The sequence below is a fragment of the Gopherus flavomarginatus genome, chromosome 6 (assembly GCF_025201925.1).
Source record: "Gopherus flavomarginatus isolate rGopFla2 chromosome 6, rGopFla2.mat.asm, whole genome shotgun sequence".
NCBI classification, from domain to species: domain Eukaryota; kingdom Metazoa; phylum Chordata; order Testudines; family Testudinidae; genus Gopherus; species Gopherus flavomarginatus.
Genome location: NC_066622.1, coordinates 51,273,304 through 51,299,306, shown reverse-complemented (window position 1 = coordinate 51,299,306; position 26,003 = coordinate 51,273,304). Strand labels below are relative to the sequence as shown.

Below are 26,003 nucleotides of genomic sequence, written 5' to 3'. Positions count from 1 at the left end.
AGGAAGCCACTCAACACACAGCTGTGCAAGTGCCCAGGATGGGAGCAGACACACCATCTAAAAGGCACTTTTCTGTGGCTCTGAAACATCTTATGAGCTGACTTGAGAATTTTAGGTGATCTATTTTCACTGCAAAATAACCTGGATGGTTGGGTGAAAAACTACACAAGATGTGGTCATATGGAAGGTGATCTACCCTGAGCTTCTGACTCTCAAATCTTATCTCAGCCTTTAAGAGTGATGGAATCCAGCAAGCCACAGCTTATATTGGCTGAACAACAAAGGCAGAGGCCAAGTCTTCTAGGCAGAAGCCCAGTGGGAATACCAACCCCTCTAATGTCTTCTGTGGAGATTAATAGAGAGTGGCTGAGGAGTAGGTCCCAGGCAGAAGGGACAGCATGGGATTTGGGGGATCCAGAAGGGCAGCACTGGAACCTGGGATGGGGTGGGGGGGGGCAAGTGGGGCAATTTGCCCCAGGCTGCGGGCCCTGCAGGGGCCCCCATGAGAGTTTTTCGAGGCCCCTGGAGCAGTGTCCTTCACTCGCTCTGGGGGCCCTGGAAAACTCTTGTGGGGCCTAGGCCCCTGGAGCTTCCTCCACTCCGGATCTTCAGTGGCAGTTTGGCGGCAGGGGGAGTCCTTCCACCCCGGGACCAGGGGAAGGAAACCAAAGCCCTGAGATAAGTGGGGAAATGGGATACCAGGAGGAAGCACAAGCAGGAGAGTGCAAGAGGGGAGGACTCCTGTCTCAGACTGAGAAAGCGGGACAATCAGCGAGTTATCTTAAGTGCCTATACACAAATGCAAGAAGCATGGGAAACAGGCAGGGAGAACTGGAAGTCCTGGCACAGTCAAGGAACTATGATGTGATTGGAATAACAGAGACTTGGTGGGATAACTCACATGACTGGAGTACTGTAATACATGGATATAAACTGTTCAGGAAGGACAGGCAGGGCAGAAAAGGTGGGAGAGTTGCATTGTACGTAAGAGAGCAATATGACTGCTCAGAGCTCCGGTATGAAACTGCAGAAAAACCTGACAGTCTCTGGATTAAGTTTAGAAGTATGAGCAACAAGGGTGATGTCATGGTGGGAGTCTGCTATAGATCACCAGACCAGGGGGATGAGGTGGACAAGGCTTTCTTCTGGCAACCAGCAGAAGTTACTGGATCGCAGGCCCTGGTTCTCATGGGAGACTTTAATCACCCTGATATCTGCTGCGAGAGCAATACAGCGGTGCACAGACAATCCAGGAAGTTTTTGGAAAGTGTAGGGGACAATTTCCTGGTGCAAGTGCTAGAGGAACCAACTGGGGCAGAGCTCTTCTTGACCTGCAGCTCAGAAACAGAGAAGAGTTAGTAGGGGAAACAAAAGTGGATGGGAACCTGGGAGGCAGTGACCAGGAGATGGCCGAGTTCAGGATCCTGACACAAGGAAGAAAGGAGAGCAGCAGAATACAGACCCTGGACTTCAGAAAAGCAGACTTTGACTCCCTCAGGGAGCTGATGGGCAGGATCCCCTGGGAAAATAACATGAGGGGGAAAGGAGTCCAGGAGAGCTGGCTGTATTTTAAAGAATCCTTATTGAGATTGCAGGAAAAAAACATCCCGATGTGTAGTAAGAATAGTAAATATGGCAAGCGAACAGCTTGGCTTAACAGTGTAATCCTTGCTGATCTTAAACACAAAAAAGAAGCTTACAAGAAGTGGAAGCTTGGACAAATGACCAGGGAGGAGTATAAAAATATTGCTCAGGCATGCAGGACTGAAATCAGGCAGGCCAAATCACACTTGGAGTTGCAGCTAGCAAGAGATGTTAAGAGTAACAAGAAGGGTTTCTTCAGGTACGTTAGCAACAAGAAGAAAGTCAAGGAAAGTGTGAGCCCCTTACTGAATGAGGGAGGCAACCTAGTTACAGAGGATATGAAAAAAGCTAATGTACTCAATGCTTTTTTTGCCTCTGTCTTCACAAACAAGGTCAGCTCCTAGGCTGCTGCACTAGGCAGCACAGTATGGGGAGAAGGTGACCAGCCCTCTGCGGAGAAAGAAGTGGTTCGGGACTATTTAGAAAAACTGGACGAGCACAAGTCCATGGGGCCGGATGCGCTGCATCTGAGGGTGCTAAAGGAGTTGGTGGATGTGATTGCAGAGCCATTGGCCATTATCTTTGAAAACTCATGGCGAACAGGTGAGGTCCTGGATGATTGGAAAAAGCCTACTGTAGTGCCCATCTTTAAAAAAGGGGAGGAGGAGGATCTGGGGAACTACAGACCAGTCAGCCTCACCTCAGTCCCTGGAAAAATCATAGAGCAGGTCCTCAAGGAATCAATTCTGAAGCACTTAGAGGAGAGGAAAGTGATCAGGAACAGTCAGCATGGATTCACCAAGGGCAAGTCATGCCTGACTAACCTAACTGCCTTCTATGAGGACATAACTGGGTCTGTGGATGAGGGGAAAGCAGTGGATTTGTTATTCCTTGACTTTAGCAAAGCTTTTGAACCGGTCTCCCACAGTATTCTTTCCAGCAAATTAAAGAAGTATGGGCTGGATGATTGGACTACAAGGTGGATAGAAAGCTGGCTAGATTGTCGGGCTCAACGGGTAGTGATCAATGGCTCCATGTCTAGTTGGCAGCCGGTTTCAAGTGGAGTGCCCCAAGGGTTGGTCCTGGGGCCGGTTTTGTTCAATATCTTCATTAATGATCTGGAGGATGGCGTGGACTGCACTCTCAGCAAATTTTCAGATGACACTAAACTGGGAGGAGTGGTAGATACGCAGGAAGGTAGGGATAGGATACAGAGGAACCTAGACAAATTAGAGAATTAGGCCAAAAGAAACCTGATCAGGTTCAACAAGGACAAGTGCAGAGTCCTGCACTTACGACGGAAGAATCCCATTCACTGTTACAGACTACGGACCGAATGGCTAGGAAGCAGTTCTGCAGAAAAGGACCTAGGGGTTACAGTGCATGAGAAGCTGGATATGAGTCAACAGTGTGTCCTTGTTCCCAAGAAGGCTAATGGCATTTTGGGCTGTATAAGTAGGGGCATTGCCAGCAGATCGAGGAATGTGATCATTCCCCTGTATTCGACATTGGTGAGGCCTCATCTGGAGTACTGTGTCCAGTTTTGGGCCCCACACTGCAAGGAGGATGTGGAAAAATTGGAAAGAGTCCAGCGGAGGTCAACAAAAATGATTAGGGGGCTGGAGGACATGACTTATGAGGAAAGGCTGTGGGAACCGGTCTTGTTTAGTCTGCAGAAGAGAAGGATGAGGTGGGATTTGATAGCTGCTTTCAACTACGTGAAAGGGCGTTCCAAAGAGGATGGATCTAGACTGTTCTCAGTGGTACCCGATGACAGAACAAGGAGTAATGGTATCAAGTTGCAGTGGGGGAGGTTTAGGTTGGATATTAGGAAAAACTTTTTCACTCAGAGAGTGGTGAAGCACTGGAACGGGTTACCTCGGGAGGTGGTGGAATCTCCTTCCTTAGAGGTTTTTAAGGTCAGGCTTGACAAAGCCCTGGCTGGGATGATTTAGTTGGGAATTGGTCCTGCTGTGAGCAGGGGGTTGGACTAGATGACCTCCTGAGGTCCCTTCCAACCCTGATATTCTATGATTCTATGACCCACCGCTGAAGTGCCGGGTCTTCGGTGGCAATTCGGCAGTGGGGGGCCCTCGTCGCCGAAGACCCCAGGCCCCCTGAATCCTCTGGGCGGCCCTGGGATGGGGAAAGCAGTCTCCTACTTCAGTTCTGTGTGGGCTTGCCCACACAAGGACACTCAGGACAGTTAATCAGAATGAACTAAAAGTGTGAATTCAAAGTGGATTAATTAACAGGATTAAACCGCTGTGTGGATGCTCTTATTCAGCATTTAAGCGGACTTAATCCAATTTCGCTTAATGCACTTTGGAAGTGGGTGGGTTTCCTTAGGAGGAGCAGGCAGAATTCCTTGCTGGCACAATGTCATCATTTTGACCTGAAAAGATGCCATGAGTAGAAATAAAAGGATGGCCTGGGGAATGTGTGGCTCTCCATGAGAATCTGCAGAGATTCTGAACTCTGATGAGGTGACAACAATCTGCACAGCTCCGTGCATGACGGGAGCAAAGCCTGTTCAAAGGACTCTGTCTTTTGTGTTCCCACACAACCCTCCTGAGTGGTGAGATGAGATTGGATGGCCGCTGGCTGAAATCCATTCGGGGAGGGAGGCTGACAGTGCTCCCCCCATGTGTGTTGCTGGCTCTGGCCCCATTCAGCCCCATGATGAGTGTGCTGATGTGCAGGGCCAGCTCTAGGTTTTTTGCCGCCCCAATCAAAAAAATGTTTGGCTGCCCTCCACCCCAACCCTGGGCTCTCTCTTCTCCCCACCCCACCTGCACCCCCTGCCAACCCATTCCTGGGCTCCCCCCCACCAGTGCTGACTCCGGCTGCTCCCCCCTCACCTCCAGCTGGTCTGGCACTGGCAGGGTCGGGGTAAGCAGTGGGGCTCCTGGGTCCCGCCTGACCTCAGGGTCCCTCCAGTCAGGGCTCCTGCCTTCAGGACTGGCAGGGACCCGGGAGGGCAGAGCCGGGGGGACTGCCCCGGCAGGGGACTGAGGAGCTGGGGCAGGGTAGCCCCAGAGGGAGCGGAGCCCCAGAGAGCGGGATGCAGGCCCCGCATGGCAGCGCACTGCCCTCTATAGCCCTGCTGCTTCTGCGGCTTCTGGCTGCCCTGCCGCAGTCCATGGGTGGATCAGGCCGCTTCACTCAGCCCCGGCTGTTGCACTGAGGGGCAGCCACCCTGCGGCACCTGCAGGCAGCTCCATGTGCACCACGAGGCGGCCCCCCAGCCTGAGTGTCCCCCCGTTCGAAGCCTGCCTGGTCCAGCCACAAGGTGCGGATGCTACTCCACCCGCAGCACGAACCGCAGTGGCCCCAGGGCACCCCCCGCGCACGATGCACTGCTGCTGCCAGTGCAGGCTCTAGGCTTTTGTTGCACAAAGCCAAACAAAAAAAAAGGTGGCCGGTATGCCACCCCTGAAAATTTGCTGCCCCAAGCATGTGCTTGGGTTGCTGGTGCCTAGAGCCGGCCCTGGGCACAGTGGGGGAGACTTGGGACTGGGAGGGCTCCTGGGGTCATCCTGCAAGAAGTACTAGGCTGGTCGGAGCTGGGGTGAGAGCCTGTGGTGATGGGCAGGTTACTGGTGTCAGGGCTCTGCACTAAAGCTGCATAGCATAAAGGCACCCATGGTTCCAAGGCAGTTGGTGCCAGAACCCCTCACTGGTCTGGGTGATACCCAAAACACCCCAGCAACACCTCCTCCACTTCTGACCTTTGCAGCAATACAACTGCAGGGCCATTGCAGGATATTTGCTCCTTGTGGCTGGGAAACGCTGTCTGCTTTAACTCCACCCCATTTAATGTGCCCTGGATAATTCCGCGTAACAAGAACAGCCTTCTCTAAACAGAGAGAATGATAGGCCAGAGGGGTCAGAACTGATGCAAGGGCTGGGGCTGCTCAGAGGATGAGTGGTGCTCCCTGCTTCCCAATTAGAGCAGTAAATGAATGCAAAGTCATTATGAGGTTGCTTGCCTCAGGACCTATCTGCTAATCACAGCAGTATGGGGCTGGGGAAACCTATGCACAGCAAGTCAGAGAAAGCATTCTTCCACTTGGCATGATTCATTTATATCATATTGTGTTCCTCCATGCAGGGAGGGGTCTCACAGACATCTTCAGCTTGGCTTTACAAACTGGGAAGACACCCAGCTTCAGTCTTTAGCTTCGTGTCTCTGTTGAGCACTAACAGTAGAACAACAGCTTGGCTGAGAAAGAAAGATATGTCCCTGCAGTCCTAGATGAGATCTCTCTCAAAGCCACACTCTTGTTAGCTGCACACAGCCACGTCTGAGGCGCCAACACTGTTAACCCTCTGGAAGCATCCTATTTCTGATATACTCCAAAGTCCCTTTGCCTGCCACTGAATGCAGAGCAGGTCTGCAGAAAATAGGTTGTTATTAGAAGAGCTCCTCAAATGAGGTTCATTGCTACTGAACGCTGGTGTGTTTACAGAATATCCCTGATTGGTTCACTCCCTTGGGAAGTATTTGGTTTGCTTCACAAAACAGAAACACTATAACAAAAATCCATGTGCACAATGTCTCAGTTCTCTTGGAAATTACAATTTCTGCACACGCTGGAGGAAAGCTAATGCTGTGCACCTTGTTCTGACCTTGCCTAGCACAGGAGTTAGCCTGAACCCTGCCCAGGGATCTCCTGTGCCAATTTGCTAGATTAAATACAAGAAACAAGGTCATCTAAAGCAAAGGGGTTCATGGAGGGAGCACGGCTTGAGCGGAGCGGCACACAGATGGGGTGTGTTCGGTTCAGCAGTACCTGAGCATTAAAAACTGCATTATGTGATGTCTCCTGTATGCAGAGGCTGATTAGGCTTTTATGGGGCCCTGGGCCAGAGCAAGTGGGGGCTCCTCTTCACTCCTTCTGCCTGCAGTCCCCCAACCCCCTCCATGCTCCTGATGGGGAAATGGGGTCAGGGCACGAGGGCTTGCCCTGCTCTGCCCCCTGCCCAGTGCTCCTGCTGGGGAGTGGGGTCAGGACAGGGAACTTCCTCTGCTCCCCGGCAGGAGCACCACATGGGTGGAGCGGGTTGGGGTGCGGGGCCCCGCAATAGGCCAGGGCCTCTGGGCATGGCCTGTATGCACACTGTAGGCTAATGTAGGCTAATACACCACTGCCTGTATGCACACCAACTGCCGTATGCTCTTTGTTCCTCATGCCTTTCTGATGCCCAACAGAAGACATTCTCATTTCAGCCACCTCTGCCCCTCAGAAACATGACAATGGTGCTCTGGCACATTCAGCCTCAGAGACCGAGATGAGCTTTAGAAGGCTGGATAGTGAAAAGTTACCATGTGAGATAACCAGCTATGTTCATGGCCTGAAGCAGATGACGTGGGCCATTGGTAAAACACTGCAGCCACTCAGGTGTCAGCTGTCTCCTTTTGAAAGGATGAGCGCTGCACTCAGGAGCATGGGAGACAACCACTGCTTGGATAGAGCTAGCTAACAAGAACAATTATCCCAAGTCTCCAATGGACGGCAGTGAACATCCTGTAGGTGGAGAGGTGAAGGCCCAGATTGTGTCTCTCTCCTCCTCACTGGACAGGGGCTCTAACTAAAGTGCTACCAGAGGCACTGGGAACAGAGAAGCTACTGGCTACTGGCATGTGTGTCTGGCCTCCTCCCTGTGCAGAACAGTGTCCTGGTGCACAGAGGGGGCACTGGAAAGAGTCTCTCCCGTAGGTGCCTCCCTTCCCTGCTTCTGCCCCTTTGTAAAAAGCCAACCAGCCTTCAGAATGCTAGGGGGACACTTCCTCCTCCCTGCCTGGTCTTTGCCAGGCATTCGCACACACACACTAGCTCTCCTCAGTTCCCTGTAGGCCCTGTTACACAAAAGACCCTGGGTCCAGTTCAAAGAAAGCAACAGGATAAGGGGCAGTTTGCTCCAGACAGCCTTCAATTAAACACACTATCAGGCTCTAGATATCCCCACAAGCACCTCCAACTCCAGCCCAGCCACCTGCGAGGAAGACCCTTTGATCAGTGCTGCCCTTACCTGCTCTCAGCCTCCCTCAGTCTGTAGAGTGGAGCAGCACTGGCTCTCTCTAGGCCTGTGTCTAGCCCCTCTTGGTCCTCCAAGTGCATGGGGTTGACACAGAGCATGGAAGGGGACAGCTTTCCACAGTGGGCACCTGGCATCAGCCTGTGGTCTCTGGCTTAGAATGAGCTCAGGTGGCCACAGGTATATATTTGCCATTCCAAACTGATTTGTCACAGTCTCAGATCTGTGTGCTGAGAGCACAGAGGTGGCTCTCAAGGAAGTGGAGACAAGATCCAGTAGGTGGCTGAAGATTCTCCTCAGGGGAGGTGGGCGACACCATGCCCAGCATACTGGGGCACCTCGCAAGGTGGTGCCTGCTTGGCTTTTGTACGTCCCTCTGTCATGCTGCCTGAGTGCTCTCTGGACAGTTAGTATATGCCTAGCTCTGCCACAGTTGGTCATCTCTTGATGATCTCTAGATGGCAGGACACAGTTTGTGCCTATACTCCCGGCATGATTCTCTTCGGGGGTTCCAGTGTGCACCGGAGACATGATCAGGGAGAGTATCTCCTCACTCACTTTCAGAGCTTCATTATGAAGCAATGTTTAATACAGAGGAGAAAATGAGAATAAGCCTGCTGAGGGTCTGTCTACAAGAGAAGAGCCCTTCTGCCAGGCTCGGCCTAGGGATTGCTGAGCCCAGAAAGGAAGGCAGCAAATGCCCCAGTGCAGTGGTACAGGCAATGTGAGGGGAGCAGCTGAGTTTTTAGGGCCTCACTCTGACATGCAGGCACAGCTAGGTGGTGCTGCTAGGGTTTTCCTGGCTTCTTGGCAATCCTGTGCCTCTCAGTGGAGGGTCTTCTCTCCTGCAGGTGCAGTAACTGGCTTAGGAGCCTCCCCTGCTGCCGAGATGCTAGATGTGCCAGGCCTCTCTGGTCTCAACTACCAGCAGCTCAATTAACAAGCCCTTGGGGTTGTTTCCTCTGCCGCTGAGCTGGGGATGGCCTGTGACGTTTCATTCCATATTCTTTATGAAAATATACTTATGATATGAATCTGACATAACTAAGATATACTTTATGCAAGATGGCTCATGTGAGGTATCACTAGAAAAGTTATGATTTACTGAATGTGATTATTTAATTGGCATACCTGTATCATTTCTGTATCTGAAGTTAGGAATATTAACTATGTACCTGCATTTCAAATGTGCTACTTTGGGTGTCACCCCCTGAGCTGTTCCCCTGGTGTTATCTGGACTGGTGATCTGCTAGGTCACTCCAATCCTTGACTCTGGGAGCCAGCCTTACCCTGCTTTGCTATGAGAACTCCCACTCTTGGGCTGTTCACCTCTAGTCTCTAGCGTGTAAGCTGCTCCCAGCTGCTGCTTGGATTGTGCAACCTGAATGACACTAGCCAATAACTCCAGTCCTGGACAACACTAGGGGGAACATCACAGTGGTGCCGTGAGCAGGGTGTATGTGCAGCTTGTTACTCCAAGTGGAGTCCACACTTTAAGCACTGATATTTGTGATTTTATGTGAGTATTAAGTGCAGTGGCTAAGAACAGTCAGAAGGAGGTCACAGTTTTGTTATGATCTGTTCGTTTTGGGTGAGGAAAATGAGCACAAGAGAGCAGAAAAATTACTACCAATGAGGCAACTACAAAACTAGAGCTGGCCAGACAGGAAGCGGTAAAGAAGGCATAGGACCATGAGTTTTAAATGTGGCAGGCAAATGAGGCTCAAAGAAGCAGCTGCGACCAGGGAAACTATGGAGGCGGAGGCAGCCAGAAAGGAGGCTGCACACAGAAGGGCTATGGAAGAAAAAAAGAGAGAGGAGAAAGAGAAAGAGAGAGGAAACACCAGCTGGACCTGCTAGAGAAACAGAAGCAGAACGCCGTGACCCGCATCACTGCAAAAATCCACAAATGGGAACATTTATGTCCTGCATAGAGTGAGGAGGAGGATATTGCTGAATATCTGACTACCTTTGAAAGGCTGTGTGTAATACATGAAATCCCTGATAATAAGAGAGTTCCTACCCTGATTGCAAAATTAACTGGTAAAGCTCGAAATGTATTCAATGGAATGCCTATTGGAAATGCTTTAGACTATTGTAAATTTAAATATAAGATACTGTTTTGCAAAGTTTTCAGATTACCCCTGAAACATATAGAATTAAATTTTGGAATCTTAAAAGGGATATTGGGATGAGTAATGGGGAATATGTAAACAAAATGAAAGATTTGTTGGGAATATGGGTGAGGAGTAAAGAGGTGGCAAGTTTTGAAGGCACGCTTGATCTTGTTGCTCAAGAGCATTTATTTAGCATACGTAAGGCCAAAGTAAAGCAGTGTCTATGGGATGAAAATGTAAAGACTGTGGATGAGATGGCTGTTTTAGCTGATGTCTTTGAACAGACTCAGGCGTCTATTGAGGACAGGCCACAGAAAGGGGGGGTTAAAACTGGTGGGAAGGGAGGATCCCATTTTGTCCCAGGAAGAAAGAAGGGGACTGGGAGCCTAAACATTCTCTTATCCAAAAATATCCTTCTACTGGTAACTCCTATCCCAAACCTTCCAGCAAAACAGAGGAACCCAGAAGGTGCTACAATTGTAATTCCATGTAATTCCACAGAATACCTGATGAACAGATGCCCCAAGCTGAGGGAAAGTAAGCCTCCACCAGCCCATGTTATGCGGTTGTCCTCAGTACAGAGGCCTCAGAGGGGAACCAAGCAGGAACTCCCAAAACGTACCTAGCAAGTTTTGTGGGGACTGGCCCCAGTGAACCAGATATAGGGCTCATTAAAGCTGTCAATATTAATGGCAGGGAATACTTGGGGATGGGGGGGAAGATACAGGGACCCAGATCTCTCTGATTAAGTGGAGTGTGGTCCCAAAGGCTAGTATATTACCTGGTCAAATGGCAGAAATTGTGGGAGGTGGGTGAAACCAGGTTCCCTGTACTGCTAGCTAAAATACATGTGATGTGGGAAGGTTTGGAAAGCAATCTGGTTGTGGGGGTAATGGACGGCATCCTGGCTGACATGTTAGTGAGTAATGATTTCTTCCACAAGACTAAGACCATTAGTGTGGTGACCTGTAGCAAGAAGGAATATTGTATTGGGTCCCCGGGGGGATGGTTGAAGCCCCAGAAACTGCTTGAAAGTCTCCTTGATTCCCCTGCAGCAGAAAGCAGCATTCTGCCTTCAGATAGTGGAGGGGCTGGAATGTGCTCCTCCATGCCCAAGGAGGACAGCATGCCCTCAGGGCCAAGGATGGGGGAAAAGTCGTCTGTGACTGAGGACTTTGTCCCAGTTGCTAGCTGCCAGGATTTTGCAGTTGAGCAAAGACTGACCCCACTCTAGAAAGCATAAGGAAGTATGTTCTAGAGAGAATCACAGAGAAGGAGAATGGGGAGAAGTTTTTTGAAGATGGCAGGAATTTATATAGAGGGGCTCCTGTAGGAAAAAACAAAAGCCTTGGGCAGCCCTTTAAACAGTTGGTTGTACCTAGCCAATGCCATAGGGACTTAATGCAGCTAGCACATGATGGTCCCTTTGCTGGTCATTTGGGGGTGCAATGAACCTATGACAGGCTGAAGAAGAATTTATACTGGTCAGGAATACAAAATGACATAAAGGATTATTGCAGGTCTTGTGTATTGTGCCAGGAGAGGAAAAGGCCTGTAGGACCCCAGAAAATTCCTTTATGTTCCTTGCCTGTGATACAGGAGGCATTCCTAAGAGTAGCGATGGACATCATGGGCCCTATGCAGCGTTTCACTCAGAGAGGGAACAGGTATATCTTAGTCATAGTGGATTTTGCCACCAGGTGTCCTGAGGCAGTTGCTCTGTCTAATATTGAAGCCGAGACTGTGGTGAAGGCCCTTCTCACTATATTCAGCAGAGTGGGTTTCCTTAAAGAAATTTCATCTGATCGAGGGTCAAATTTCATGTCACAAAGTTTCAACGAACCATGGAAGTTGTGTGGGACAAAATAATTTAAAATTGCCCCATACCACTCACAGGCCAATGGTTTAGTGGAAAGGTTCAGTGGGACTCTAAAATCCATGTTAGGGATATAAACTTAGAAGAGGGGCCAAAACTGAGATGAGTTATTACCATTTCTATTTTATGCTTACAGGGAGGTACCCCAAGAATCCACAGGTTTTCCCCCATTTTATCTTTCATATGGAAAAAAAGTTGAGGGGACCCCTCAATTTCATTAAAGATTCCTGGGAGAGAAACACTGAGGTAAAAGAAGAACTGGTAATTGAATATGTTCAGAAGTTTAGAAAAGAGTTAAAAGATATGATGAAAATTGTTCAAACCAACCTCCAAGACAGTCAATCCAGGCAAAAGGCGTGGTATGATAAAAATACTTGTAAGAACACTTTTGACATAGGGGATTTGAAAATGGTATTAAGCCCCGCAAAAAAAGTATAAAAAGCAAAACTCTTGTGAGGGATCCTTCGAGGTAATAGAAGTGGCAAATGAGGACACATATCAAGTTAAAAAGCCGCTTGATGATGCTGTCCCACAACTTGTGCATGTGAACAGGCTGAAAGCCTATCACAACAGAGAGGCCATAGTAAACATGATCTGTTGTGTGGAAGTGGAAACTGAGGCACACCGCCTCATGGCCTTGATGGCTGGATGCCAAGAGAATTATAACACAGACTGACATTGAGATAGTCAGTGACTAACCCTCTTGAAGTAAACCTAAGGGGGCAGATGTGACACTCCGTATTTTGGGTGAACACCCTGCACCCCCATGTTCTTCCTTATAGTAAGATTATGTGGTATCCAATGCAAAATTTGCCGTGTCAGGTATCTTCAGAAGGCTCATGATGCACTGATCATTGTTGTTATAGTAATGTTATAGTAATGTTATAGGTTGTAATTTCATGTATATAGTTATGAGGCTGCAAATGTGTCCTCATGGCTTAAAACAAGCACGTGCAAAACTCTCCAGGAACAGATGGGCAGTTCACACCTCATCAGGGCATGTATGGGACAAACCCAGGCCAGCCTCACAAGAACAAAGGACACTGGCCTCAGCAGTAACAAAGGACTCTTGAGTGAGTCACCCCCCTTCCCTTGGTCAGTTTGGAACTATGATGAGGTAATACTCACCTGACCCTCCAGACAGCCTGCGAGTAATGGCTGCTACAGCCCTGCAGAGACATGGGTCTGAGTCACCTGGTACTGGACCCATCCCTTGGAATGCCAGTGTTATTCCACTGGGAGACAAACGGTTCCCACCTTACACAAGAGCTATATAAGGCAGTGGAGTGACATCATTGTGGTTCTCCTCTGACCCCCGGAGACACTGGGAAACACTTGGAAGCAAGAACTGAACTGGGGTGAGAAGGGTTGAGCCCAAGCTGGAAGGGCATCTAACTTGTGAGTAATAATACCTGAAGTCTCAAGCTGGAGACCAGTGCAGCTGCCTTTCCAGACTTTCTGTAATCTGCCTGCAACGATATCTAGGGTGAGAAATTACTATTTGTAACCAATTTCTTTAGTGAAACAAGCTTAGTTTGTGTGTTTGGTTTTATTTCTTTAGTAATCTGCTTTGTTCTGTTTGCTATCTCTTTAACCACTTAAAACACCACCTTTTGTAGTTAACTAACTTATTTCTTGTTTATAAAATTCATAAGGGGGGGGGAAGTGGGGATAAGAGGCTGTGCATACCTTCCTCCACATTGAGAGAGGAGGTGGATTTCATAATATACCTTTGGATCTGCACTCCAAGGGAGGTGGACACCTGAGTGCTGGGGCAAGTCCCTTAAACTGAGCCTTCCCAGAACTAATCTCAGTGTCTGTTTTGTTCTGCAGTTGGGTGTGGCCCTGCCTGGGAGTTTGCTGGAGGATGCTTAATAGCCTGGCTCAGTGAGACAGGTAAAAAGGGTGCCCAGGTTGGCATAACTGGCAGGCTCAGTGGTATCTCAGCACTTCAGGTGGCATCCTAAGGGGTCCAGCCTGTCACAGTGGCATAGTCAAGCAGGATAGTGTGCACAACTTATTGCCCTGAAACACTGGTGGTGATTTTGAGTGAGTTTAAAGTGTGGTGGCTAGGGAACAGACAAAGTAGGTACTGATTTGTTATTTTTTGTTTGCTTATTTCAGGCAAGAGAAGTAGGGACAGGAAAAACAAAAAAATGAGTGAAAGTGAAGCTACCAAAAAGATGGAGCTCTGCAGGTTCCAGGCAGATGAGAGAGCGAGAGAGAAAACATAAGAGACAGATGGAATTTAAATAGATGGAAATTGAGGCAGAAGCAGCCAGACAGAAAGCTGACCATAAGAGAGCCATGGAGATCCAGAAGCAAGCCCTGTAGTTGAAGGACAAAGAAATTGAGGCCCAGAAGCAAGCCATAGAACTGAGAGACAAAGGGTATGTCTACACTACGGGATTATTCCAATTTTACATAAACCGGTTTTTTAAAACACATCGTATAAAGTCGAGTGCACGCGCCCACACAAAGCACAATAATTCGGCGGTGTGCATCCATGTACCGAGGTTAGCGTCGATTTCTGGAGCATTGCACTGTGGGTAGCTATCCTGTAGCTATCCCACAGTTCCCCCAGTCTCCCCCTCTCATTGGAATTCTGGGTTGAGATCACAATGCATAATGGTGCAAAAACAGTGTCGCGGGTGATTCTGGGTAAATGTCGTCACTCATTTCTTCCTCCATGAAAGCAACGGCAATCATTTCGCGCCCTTTTTCCCTGGATTGCCCTGGCAGACACCATACCATGGCAACTATGGAGCCCGTTTTGCCTTTTGTCACTGTTACCATGTGTGTACTGGATGCCGCTGACAGAGGCGGTACTGCAGCACTACACAGCAGCATTCATTTGCCTTTGCAAGGTAGCAGAGATGGTTATCAGTTGTTCTGTACTGTTTGCTGTGCCAGTGTAAATTAGCAATGAGATGATGGTTATCAGTCGTTCTGTACTGTCTGCTGCTGTCATGGGTGCTCCTGGCTGGCCTTCACTGAGGTCGGCTGGGGCCACAAAAACAAAAATGAGAATGACTCCCCAAGTCATTCCCTCCTTTATGTTTTATCTAAAAATAGAGTCAGTCCTGCCTAGAATATGGGGCAAGTGTACTAGAGAACCAGTGTACCAGAAAACCAGAGAGCACAGCCGCTCTGTGTCAGATCCCGCAGAAATGATGAGCTGCATGCCATTCTAGGGGGTGCTCCTGCAACAACCCCACCCGTTGCTTCCCTCCTTCCCCAATCCTCCTGGGCTACCATTGCAGTGTCACCCCATTTGTGTGATGAAGTAATAAAGAATGCAGGAAAAAGAAACACTGACCTTTTAGTGAGATAAAACGAGGGTGAGGCAGCCTCCAGCTGCTATGATAGTCCAGGCAGGACATTAAATGGTGGGGGGGAGAGGAGCCCAGCATCCCGCTACTGTGATAGTCCAGGCAGTATAGAATCTTTTCTTTAGACATGAAAGGGGGGGCGGCTGATGGAGCTCAGCCTCCAGTTGCTATGATGAAGACGGCTACCAGCCGTTTTGTACCAACTGCTGGGAATCATCCTATTTTTACGCAGGCGCCCCCGGCTGCCACCTGAGGCCAGCCAGGAGCATTCACGGGATGATGATGAGGATGGCTATCAGTCATTCTGCACTGTACCAACTACTACCGGGGAAGGGAGAGGAGAGGATGCTGCTGTTCAGTGCTGCAGCACCACGTCTACCAGCAGCATGCAGTAGACATACAGTGACATTGAAAAAAGTCAAGAAACGATTTTTCCCCTTTTCTTTCACGGGGGCGAGGGGGCGTAAATTGACGAGATATACTCTGAACCACCCCGGACAATGTGTTTGACCCTACAGGCATTGGGAGCTCAGCCAAGAATGCAAATGTTTTTTGGAGACTGCGGGGACTGTGGGATAGCTGGAGTCCTCAGTACCCCCTCCCTCCCTCCCTCCGTGAGCGTCCATTTGATTCTTTGGCTTTCCGTTACGCTTGTCACACAGCACTCTGAGGTGGACTCTGTTCATAGCCTGGAGATTTTTTTCAAATGCTTTGGCATTTCGTCTTCTGTAACAGAGCTCTGATAGAACAGATTTGTCTCGCCATACAGCGATCAGATTCAGTATCTCCCGTACGGTCCATGCTAGAGCTCTTTTTGGATTTGGGACTGCATCACCACCCATGCTGATCAGAGCTCCACATTGGGCAAACAGGAAATGAAATTCAAAAGTTCCCGGGGCTTTTCCTGTCTACCTGGCCACTGCATCCGAGTTCAGATTGCTTTCCAGAGCGGTCACAATGGTGCACTGTGGGACACCACCTAGAGGCCAACACTGTCGATTTGCGGCCACACTAACCCTAATCCGACATGGCAATACCGATTTCAGCGCTACTCCTCTCATCGGGGAGGAGTACAGAAACCGGTTTAAAGAGCCCTTTATATCGATATAAAGGGCCTCGTTGTGTGGATTGGTGCAGGGTTAAATCGGTTTAACACTGCTAAATTCAGTTTAAACGCGTAGTGTAGACCAGGCCAAAGAAATGAAGCATAAACTGGCTGTAATGGAGAGGAGGAGACAGAACCCCCCACTAGGGGGATCCACCTCTCCAAAAATCCACAAGTGGGAGCAGTTTTGTCCAGCATACAAGGAGTCTGGTGACACTGCTGAATATTTCATCACCTTTGAGAGACTGTGTATGTTCCATGTGATTCCTGAGGATCAGAAGATGACCACTTTGGTTGCAAAATTGACTCGGAGAGCTCTGGATATATTCAATCCGATGCCAATGCCAACTATAGTAAATTTAAGGACTTGGTTTTGAAACAGTTTCAGATTACACCTGAAACTTATAGAGTAAAATGTATAAGCCTTAAGAGAGGGGCTGGATTAAGTAATGTGGCTCATGTGAGCCAAATGAGAGATCTACTGGATAAGTGGGTGAGGGGAAAAGGTATTACTAGCTTTGAAGGAATGTGTGATTTGGTTGCTCAGGAATAGTTCCTGAATATGTCTAGTGATCATGTAAAATACTGTTTATGGGATAAAAAGGTAGAGACGGTCAATGAACCTGCAGTTTTTGCAGATAAATTTGAGCACTCCCAAGAACCTAGTAGGAATAAATCACAGGCAGAAGGGTTAAAGTTTGGTGAGAAGCAAGGTCTCTGTTTCCACACTGTGAAGAAAGAGGGTGGATGGAAGGCTTGACACTCACCTTCCCAAGTTCACTCCTCCAGTCCTCATCCCAAATCTTCTGTAAAAGCAGAAGAGCCCAGGAGGTGCTATCATTGTAATTCTACTGAGCACCTCAGGAATAAATGCCCTGTGCTGAGTGGGAACAGGCAGCAGGAAACTCATGGAAATGCTGCTACCCAGAGCAGTCGGACACCCGGGACCCGCCACCGAAGTGCCAGGTCTTCTGTAGCAATTCAGCGGCAGGGGCCCCCTGCCACCGAAGACCCCAGGCCCCCTGAATCCTCTGGGCAGCCCTGACTGGGAATGCACAGCAGTACGTGCAGCTCCAGCTCACAAGTCACACAAGCACCTCTCTTACCTGGCTGCTTTGGAGTAAAGGGTGCTGGTATATGGAGAACCTGTCCTTCCCAGACTCCTCTGAGGTTGGGCTGGTGGGCTTGGGGTCAGAGAAGGATCTCTGCATGGTTTTGATGGGACGAGGCAGGGTCTGCTGGCGCTGGATAGATTCAGCTGTGAAGTGCTTCTGTGGTGTCACGTGGGCCTTGTTAAGTCTTTCATTGGTAGTGAAAGAGGACTCCAACAGCCGATGGGGGGAAAGAGGAGAGACAGGGGAGTAGAGTACCTGGGGGGATTTGGGGGGTTGGCAGGTCACTAGCTGAGAAAGGGACTCTGCGGACAAATGGGACTGATACCCAATTTCCAGAGGATCGGGCTTCTTCTTCTCAAACTTGCCAAGGGTCTGCTGCTGGATGGCACATGGGTCCAGGGGGCCTGTGCTTACCAGCTGGAGGTTGGAGGAGTAGGGCATTATGGTTGTAGGCACAGTGAGCTGGGGGACCACAACACCTGGCTGCGGTTGTGCTTCCAGCTCAGTCTGGCAGGCCAGGCTCTCCCCTCGCTGGGTCTTCTCTGGCGCAGAGATATACTTCACGATCTCCACCTTGGGGTCAGGGGTGGTAATGTGGATAGAGGGTGACATGTGGGGCAGCTGGTCGGGCTCAGTCTGTACAGAGCAGTCACTGCTGGTCTGGATGCCTATGCTGGCCATGCCTTTGGAGGAGGCGTCTTGCTTGCTCTCAGCGCTGGAGTCTGAGTGCCGGGAGAAACGGGATCGCCGACGACGCACCGGCTGCTCCCACTCAGCATTGTCCTCCTCGTCAGTCTGCACGCTGCAGTCAGTGCTGCGCCTGGAGCGCCGGCGCCGGGACAGGAAGTAGCGCTCCTCACTGTCCTCCTCATCAGTCTGCACACTGCTGTCCGTGATCTTCTTCACCATGTAGGGCTCATGGGGGGTCTCTTTGCCATAGGCGTCCCGCAGGCGCGGCATAGAGTTCCTCTTCTTTATCCCCCGGCTAGCTTCCCACTGCTCCTCGGGCTGCAGGGACATTTCAGAGGCAGAGTTGGTGAGTGGGCGCTGGAGCCCGGGGTAACGTGACAGTGCTGGCCCTTCCTGCCCTGGGGCTGCAGGAGCCATGAAGGGCTGGTTCAGGGGGGGCCAGTACTGTCCATTTTGGGCTAGAGTCCTTTGCATTTCCATGGTTATCTCGGACATGGCCTGGGGAGGAATCCTTCCTGTGGGGTCACACACAGGGGGGAAGGTGCTTTTCTGCCTCTTCTGCTCCTCTAGCTGCTGTTGCAGCTGTTGCTGCAGCTGCTGAATCTGCTCCAGCTGCAGGCGTTGCTGGGCCAGCTGCTCCCTCTGCAGGGCAAACTGGGCCTGGCGCTCTTCTTGCTGCTGCTGCAGGACCTGGTGCTTTATGGACTGCAGCTCCTGGATCTCCCTGTGCACCAGCATCTGCTCCTTCTCTCTGTGCCGCTGAAGCTCCACACGCTCTCTCTCCAGCTCCTCGTGAAGCCTCAGCTGCCTCAGTTTCTCCAGCTCCACCCTCTCCCTCTCCATCTGGAGGATGTGCTCCTGTTGTTTTCTCTGGCGCTCCTCTTCCTTCTCCTTCTCCTCTCGCTCTGTGCTGCCTTTGCTGGAGACGCTGGCCTGGGATACCTCAGCCTGCTGGGTTTGGACTGGAGGTGGTGGCTGCTGAGGCAGACTAGTCTCTTTCGAGGCACTCTGCATGCCAGCAGCTGCCACGGGCACCTCCTCTCGAGCACCAGCTCCTGTCTGCTCAGGTCTTTGCAGGTTCACTGCAGTAGGAGCTGCTGCTTTAGTAGCAGACACTGGGCCAACATTGCTTGCAGCAGTGCTGGCTGCAGCGGTGCTAACAGGCTTCCCCAAGTACATGGGCATTTCCATCACTGATGTTGTAGAAACAGATGGGAACCTGCTAGGAGCTGAATAACGATACAGCCCTTGGGCAGCAAGGGGAACCCTGGGGGTAACTAGAGGTACTCTGGTCAGGCTGGCCAGAGGGACCGCTGTGATATTGCCTGGGGCGTAGGGTCGATATAAGCCTCGGAGCATTGGCTGCAGCACAGAAGCTGGCTGGGTGGTGATAGGAAGGGTGGATGCTATGGGAGTATTTATTGTGGAATAAATCATGCCATCTGCTGCTCGCACCGTGGCTGTGGAAGGGAAGATCTGCCTGACAGCTCCCAGCCGGGCACCAGAGAGACTGTACTGTGCTAGGTTCCCAAAGCCCTGGCGTGTCTCCGGGAAGTTGGGATTGTACATCATGTTTGGTTTGATGGCGGAAATGCCCTGTGGTGCTGAGATGCCACTGCTCCCTGTTGGCCCATACTGCAGGATGTCAGGGCTGTTTGAGTGCCTAGCCCCATACTGGTCCATGGAATTGAGTGCTGCACACATACGGCTGATTTCCCGAGCTGTGGTGGCACTGTACTGGGCCAGACTGGATTCCTGGAAATTTGCCAGGTCTCCTCTAGGTGAGTACTTGTAATCGGAATAGATATTGGAGGCTGAGCTGTACCGTCTCATTGGGAGCGGGTGGCTTAACAAGTCTGTGGGCTGCCGGAGGTCAGAGAATGAGCCGTACTGCATTCCCTGACCCAGGTAGCCCCCCTCAGTTAAGTTAATGCTGTAGGAATGTTTCATTGTGGTCAAATCCACAGCAGAGTCTCCTGCAGGGGAGTGGAAGGGCTGCTCCCCCTTTGGAGGGTAATAGTTCAGGCCAATTTCTGACAGATTTGTATCTGACATGGATGAATACAGCCTCCCAAACAGGCCTTGTGGGTAGAACTGGTGCTCCTCGTACAGGCTGGGAGCTGGGCCCGTTTGCTCTCTGTAGGGATAAGTCTCCAGCGGATCTGGCTCTCTGTTTTCATAGTACTGGATGCTCGGTTTGCCAGATTGAGCAGCATCCCCAACGTTCTTCTCTGGGATCTTGGGGGAGGGGTTGAAGGTACCTGTGCAGCTGCTGCTGAAGGGAAATTTGTACACTACATCACAGCATGCCACCTGGCTTTCAGGCTTTATTCCAGTGAGATCCAATGCACTGGCAGGTGGTGGTTCTTTGATCAGCTTTGTTACTGGGCCTGCTGCTATCTCATTCATCTGCACCATTATGGCTTGGGACTTTTTGCCTCCTAGGTTGCTTGGAGGACTCTGGGTTTTCAGTCCCACTGGCACCCCTCTATATAGGTCTGTGCTTTGGTCCTGAAGCACTGGCCTCAGACTGGTGCTGATACTAACAGCACTCTGGACACTGCTAGTCTGAGTGATTAGCACATCTTTCTTCACCAAGGACATCATCTGGTTAGGCAAATTATATCTTGCAAATTTGGTTTGCTGAGGACTAGCCACTTCTGGCTTTATGCTTGGTGCAGAAATGTCAATGCTGCTCATGCTCCCTCGGAAGGTGCCAGTCTGAACTGCTTGTTCTACCTGTTTAACATGAGTCAGACAGACTGGACTTCCTGCCCCTTGCCCAAAGTCCATCCTGTTTTGGAAAGGATCTCCATAGACCACAGGCTGCTTGAGTTGTGACATGAGCATGGAAGAGGCAACAGTTATGCTGACTGTAGTGGTTGTGCCTATAATAGCATGGGGTTGCTCTTGAGCATTGAGGTTAATGATTAAGGGTTGGACGGTTGTGGATTGCCTACTTGGGGTCTGTTCCAGAGTGAGGCAATATTTTCTGCTCTCTGTAGCTAGGGAAGTGAGATCCATGCCTTGGTCTGTTATGATGATTGGGGCTGACTTTATAGCAGTCCGTAAGTCCACAGCATTAGTGGTCAGTGGCTTGGGTCCAGGTTCTACCCTGGATGTGCCAGGGATTGATGATATTCTACAAAAGGAGATGTTTTCTGCAGGCAAGGGCCCCCAGCTGTACACACCAGCAGTGCTGTCAGCAGTAGAAGTGGCATGCCCTTTCTGAAGCATGGCACTGACAGCAGAGGCTCTTTCTATCAATGACTGTGTCTTGGCATAAGTGGACTGCAGCTGCTCCTGCTGAAGCTGTGCTGGGCTGACTGCTGTCTGACTGTAGCTATGCATTGTCTGCTGGCGGCTCAGTCGGGTGGGAGAGGAGGCTGGGGAGGTGGTGGAGCACGCACTTGTTAGCTTGGTTTGGCTAGATGCATCTGATGCTAATGTGATGACCATAAATGGAGCTTCTTGTGATGACCGCTGCCTAGCAAGGCGAGGAGAGCTCGCATGATGAGGTGTCTGGGTCTCTTGAGCAATCATTGGAGAGGACGTTGATGCACTAGTGGTAGTGGGGATATCATAGGAGAAAACTGTGCTTTGCGTTTGGGTGGAAAACTCTGCAGTTGCCTTACTGGATGGCTGCCCTGCTTTTGGAGCAGAATGAGAGGAACTTTGAGTAGGAGACATCGGGGAAAGCGGAGGGCTGGAGCTTTGGAAGTAGGAATACATTTTAGATGACACAGGGACATTGGTCTTGATCTCACTCTTACTTTGGAGCTTCTCTCTTGATGATGCTCCACTGAGCTCAGTAGCACTCTGGCTCCTGGAGCTGTCCTCTGTCTGAGAGCTATAATTCATGGTGCCCTTCATCTGACTGTAGCTTCTGCTAGGGGCTGATACAGGTGTTACATCTGAGCTACTCAGAGATGGAGAACTGTAAATTCGTGGAGCACTTGCTGGGCTGGAAACAACAGTTGTGACTGTGCTGGAACCTCTGCTGTAAGTACAGGGAGCTGTCATAACCTTGGGAGCTGAGCTGGGTGCGATTGGTGAGCTGTGAAGCTTTGGGTGATCATGCCTCTCTTTTGCAAAATGCTGAGTGACTCGAACATCAGGAATAACCCTACCTGTGCTGCCTTCAGAGGAGGAAAACGAGACAGGAGCAGATAACTGGGTGGGGCTTGTTCCTGGTGTGAGTGGACCGCTGTTTTGCTTCATCATATCAGCATAAGCATTCTCAGCATTCAGAAACTGCTTTTCCTGATATGTTTCTTCTCTCTCTTTCTTCTTTTTCTCCTCTTCTAGGGCCATATCAAATGAGGAGGACTGGTGCATCCTGGAAATGCTCTGTGACGTCTGCAAGATTTCCTCATATACTGCTCCTGGCTCTGAAAGTTCATGCTGGAAGTCAGATGGACAGGAGTCCATACGCCCATTATCATAATTGTATTCATCTATGTACTGGTATTCAAAACTGCTCTGGCCTTCTGCACTGTGGTACCCTACCTGTTGGTAGGCATTGCTGTAGACGCTTTGCTGGGACTGTTGGACTTGTTGCTTTTGGAACAGTTCAGCCTTCCTCATCATCTCTTCATAGGCTTCTTCTGCACTTTTCAGGGGCTTACTGGAGTGGTAATGCGAGCTGCTGTTTGTTATTTCTGTTGGGGAGTAAAGGGACATGAATGTTGGCAGGTTGTACTCACTGCCAGACTTGTAGAGCTTGGACGCTATGACATCAAAGCCCTCTGCCTCTGAATCGATAGAAGGCGAGTACTCTGAGCAGGAGGACCTGTGCAGCTCTTCCATCTCTGCTGCCTGGCGCAACTCCTCGGTGGGCGAAGCATCTTCAATGGGAGACAGGTTACTGGGTGGGGTTTTGGATCTCTCTCTCCTCCTCTGCGCCCTCAGCTCTTCTTTGTCCCGTTTAGTTTTGCGTGCAGTGCTTCGGATGCGCTGCTGCTCCACCTCTCGCATCTTCTCCTGCTCCCGCAAAAGCTCCTCTTCCTCACGCAGTTCATCCTCCTCTGACGAATCCTCTATGGTTGGCAGCAAAGGACCATGGGAGCGATGCCGAGCTTTGCGCTGCTGCTTTACCTCTTCCAGTCGCTGCCTCCGGCTAGGACTGCTGTCGCTGTCCTCTTCCAGAGACGAGAGGGATGTAGGGGAGGTGCCCGATGTGTAGCTGGGTGTAGTTGCTGGCAAGGTGGAGGAATATTCCCCCCTTGACCGTTCCTCTGGGGAGCCCGTCAGACTTTCCATCTCCAGCTCTGGCTCTCTGTCCAGGGTAATGTCTGCATCCTGGCTAAGCTCCATGTCCCTGCTGTAGCTGCTCGTGCTATTTAACTCAATGGTCTTGAAGCGCCGCAATCCGCCCTGGGATGTGGTTACATCCTCCCCCTTGATAGCTTCCAGCTCTTTTCTCTCCTCCTCATATACACCGATAGAGACATGAGGCAGGCACCTCTTGGATGAGGTTGGCTCTTTGCTTTTCTCCAGATCAGGCTTGTGCCCACTTTTTGTTCCACTGTATTTCACGTGACTGTACTCTTCTTCCTCCTCCTCCAGATTGTCCTCTTCTGCACTCATCTCCAGGATCTGCCTCCTCATGAACTCCTCATCTGTCATCTCTGTCTCCCTGCCTTTTGGCCTGCTGGGCAGTGGGGAGACCCCCCCTTCACTGCTGTCCTCCACATAGTCATGGCGCAGCTTGCTGCCAAAGTCGTCAGACGATTCCACACTCTCTCTTTGATCCCTCTGGTTCTCCCATTCCAGAGACTCTTCATCTTCTTCCATAATGTCTTCCAGTTCCTCATCAGAATCAAAGGCTTCAGGGGTGATAGAAAGGGACTGAGGCCTCTGCCTCTGTCGCTGCTCTTCCCGTAACTCATGATACATTTTCCCTCTGTTGCTCTGCTCTTGGGAAATGCCCTTTGACTCCAGCAAGGGGCGCATACTGCTCTCCAGTTTGGTAAGTTCAGAAGGACTTGCAGGGCTTTGGTCTTTTAGGCCAGTGCCATTCAGCTGCTCTTCTTCCTGCTGCACCAAGCCAGTGATCTCGCTCTGGGAGCTGGAGATGCCATCTGATGAGTAGCCAGTGTCACTCAAGCTTTGGGGGCTGCGGGACAGGTCATGGGGATAAGGCTTGCTTGTCTCCTGCAAGAAGAGAAAAGAGATATTATAAATTAGACCACGGACCCAAGGTGGGGAAATGCTGTCACCTCCTGGTAGCCTGGCAGTGAAATGGGCAGAAATGTGGAGTCATGCTGGTGTCAGAATTCACAGCAGGGAAGCTGGAAACAACCCCTGGAGCAGGTGGCAGTGCCCTCAAAGCCCCATGGCAGGATTCAGGGGGGTCCTGAGTTCTAGTCCCTCTCCCCTCACCTAAGGCCAGGCTCCTGAACATGGGGACAGCCCCTTCAGATGAACTGAGTAAGACAATAGACTCCTGCCAGATGCCAGACATCAAGGCATGCAGAACTAAACACAAGTGACAGTCCTCTCTTGCAGACCTAGCATGGCTTATGTATATTGTGACACTGCATCCCATATTCATCATAGTGATATATTATGGCATAATTATGATGCCTTTTGTCCAAGATGGGTTATGTGAGGTGTCATTGGAAAAGTTATGAATTGCTGAATATGATTATCCTATTTGTGTGCATGCATCATTTTTGTATCTGAAGTTAAGATTGACTATGTATTTGTATTTCAAATGTGCTTACTGTGGGTGACACCCACTACTAGCATTTCAGGTACAACAATGAAGAAGCTAGACAGTGCTAATGGCTCATCAACAAAGACAATGGAAGAGCTTAGCCTTCCTGTGAACATTTCAGCCAGCTATGACTCAGCAAGGCATGCAAAGGCATGTGACCAGACCATATGACACTGAACTCCATTTTGGTACCTGTATTTTCCCCACAAACTGGGTTGGGGATTTAGCTTGAAACAAAGAGTTCCTGCCATTTTGAAAACTATATAAGGCAGGGAGTGACATCATCTTGGGGCCTCACTCCCCACACAAGAGAACTCCTAGAACATGCGAGAAACAAAGACTGAACTGGGGAAGTGCTAGTCCCAGGCTAAAGGGATTTCTAGAGTGTGTATGGAAACTTGGTGGACTGTTTGTATCATCAGTCAGGAAGAGAAATAGATAAGACTTGAATTAACAATCTAGTATGTTTAGGCTTAGTTTGTTTTTGTTTATTTGCTATGTAATGTGCTTTGATCTGTTTGCTATCACTTATAATCACTTAATCTATCTTTCTGTAGTTAATAAACTTGTTTTATGGTTTATTTTAACCAGTGTGTTTTGAATGAAGTGTCTGGGGAAAATCTCAGCTCTGTGAACAAAGGCTGTTGTGTATCTTTCCCACATTGAGGGGGAAGCGAATATATAAATGAGCTTACATTGTACAGATCTCTGTGCAGTGCAAGATGCTATAATTCTGGGTTTATGCGCCAGCCATGAGGCAAGGCTGGGGAGCTGGGAAATTGGCTGTTGTATCCTGTCTGTCCGGAGTGGCTTAGTTAAAGCACTCAGGTGGCTCAGTTAGGTGTGTGGTGCCACCTGCTGTTGTGTTGGGTGAAAAAGGCCCGGAGAAGTTGGCTGAATCACCAGCAAAGCAGTGTGAGAGAGGCCTGCCCAGCTGGGGGATTGGGGGGCACAGTGGTTCCCACAGCTCCCAGGCTGCACCCTGGGGGTGACAACCCATCACATACGTTTCTACTCCTGTTGCTCCCTGGGGTGATAGAGCACAGAGGTCCATGGCCACTCTTTCCATCAATGAAAAAGTACGCCCTTGACAGAAAATTGTAGTTCACGTTAAGAGCTCCTAGGTCTTGCTCAGTATTCCCCCTCCATCTTCTCCTGGTTGGTCACAAGGTCAGACACCACAAGGCCATCCTTCCAGGGGATGCTCAGCTGATCTGTCTCCCATCATCTTAACTAAAGTCCTGCTCACTGAGCTTGCTGGGGTATACTGACTGAAAAAATACCATTAGCTAGCCTCACGTCAATGGGAAAGAAAGAAACTGTCTTACGGTTCCATTTGTGGATGACATTTGGATACTGCGGTGATAGGGGACGGTAGAAGATGTTGGCTGGATGCACGGATGGATAGGTAAGCATTTGAT

The 26,003-nt window shown here is 50.0% G+C and overlaps 1 protein-coding gene across 1 annotated transcript in view; it reads right to left on the bottom strand.

Annotated features, from left to right (window-relative positions):
- BSN (bassoon presynaptic cytomatrix protein) overlaps positions 1-26,003 on the bottom strand; it is a 98,558-nt gene that overhangs the window by 50,285 nt on the left and 22,270 nt on the right. Inside the window, exon 2 of the mRNA XM_050958626.1 lies at positions 17,163-24,017. Within this exon, the coding sequence (XP_050814583.1) occupies positions 17,163-24,017 (6,855 nt within the window). The remainder of the gene's footprint in view (positions 1-17,162; positions 24,018-26,003) is intronic.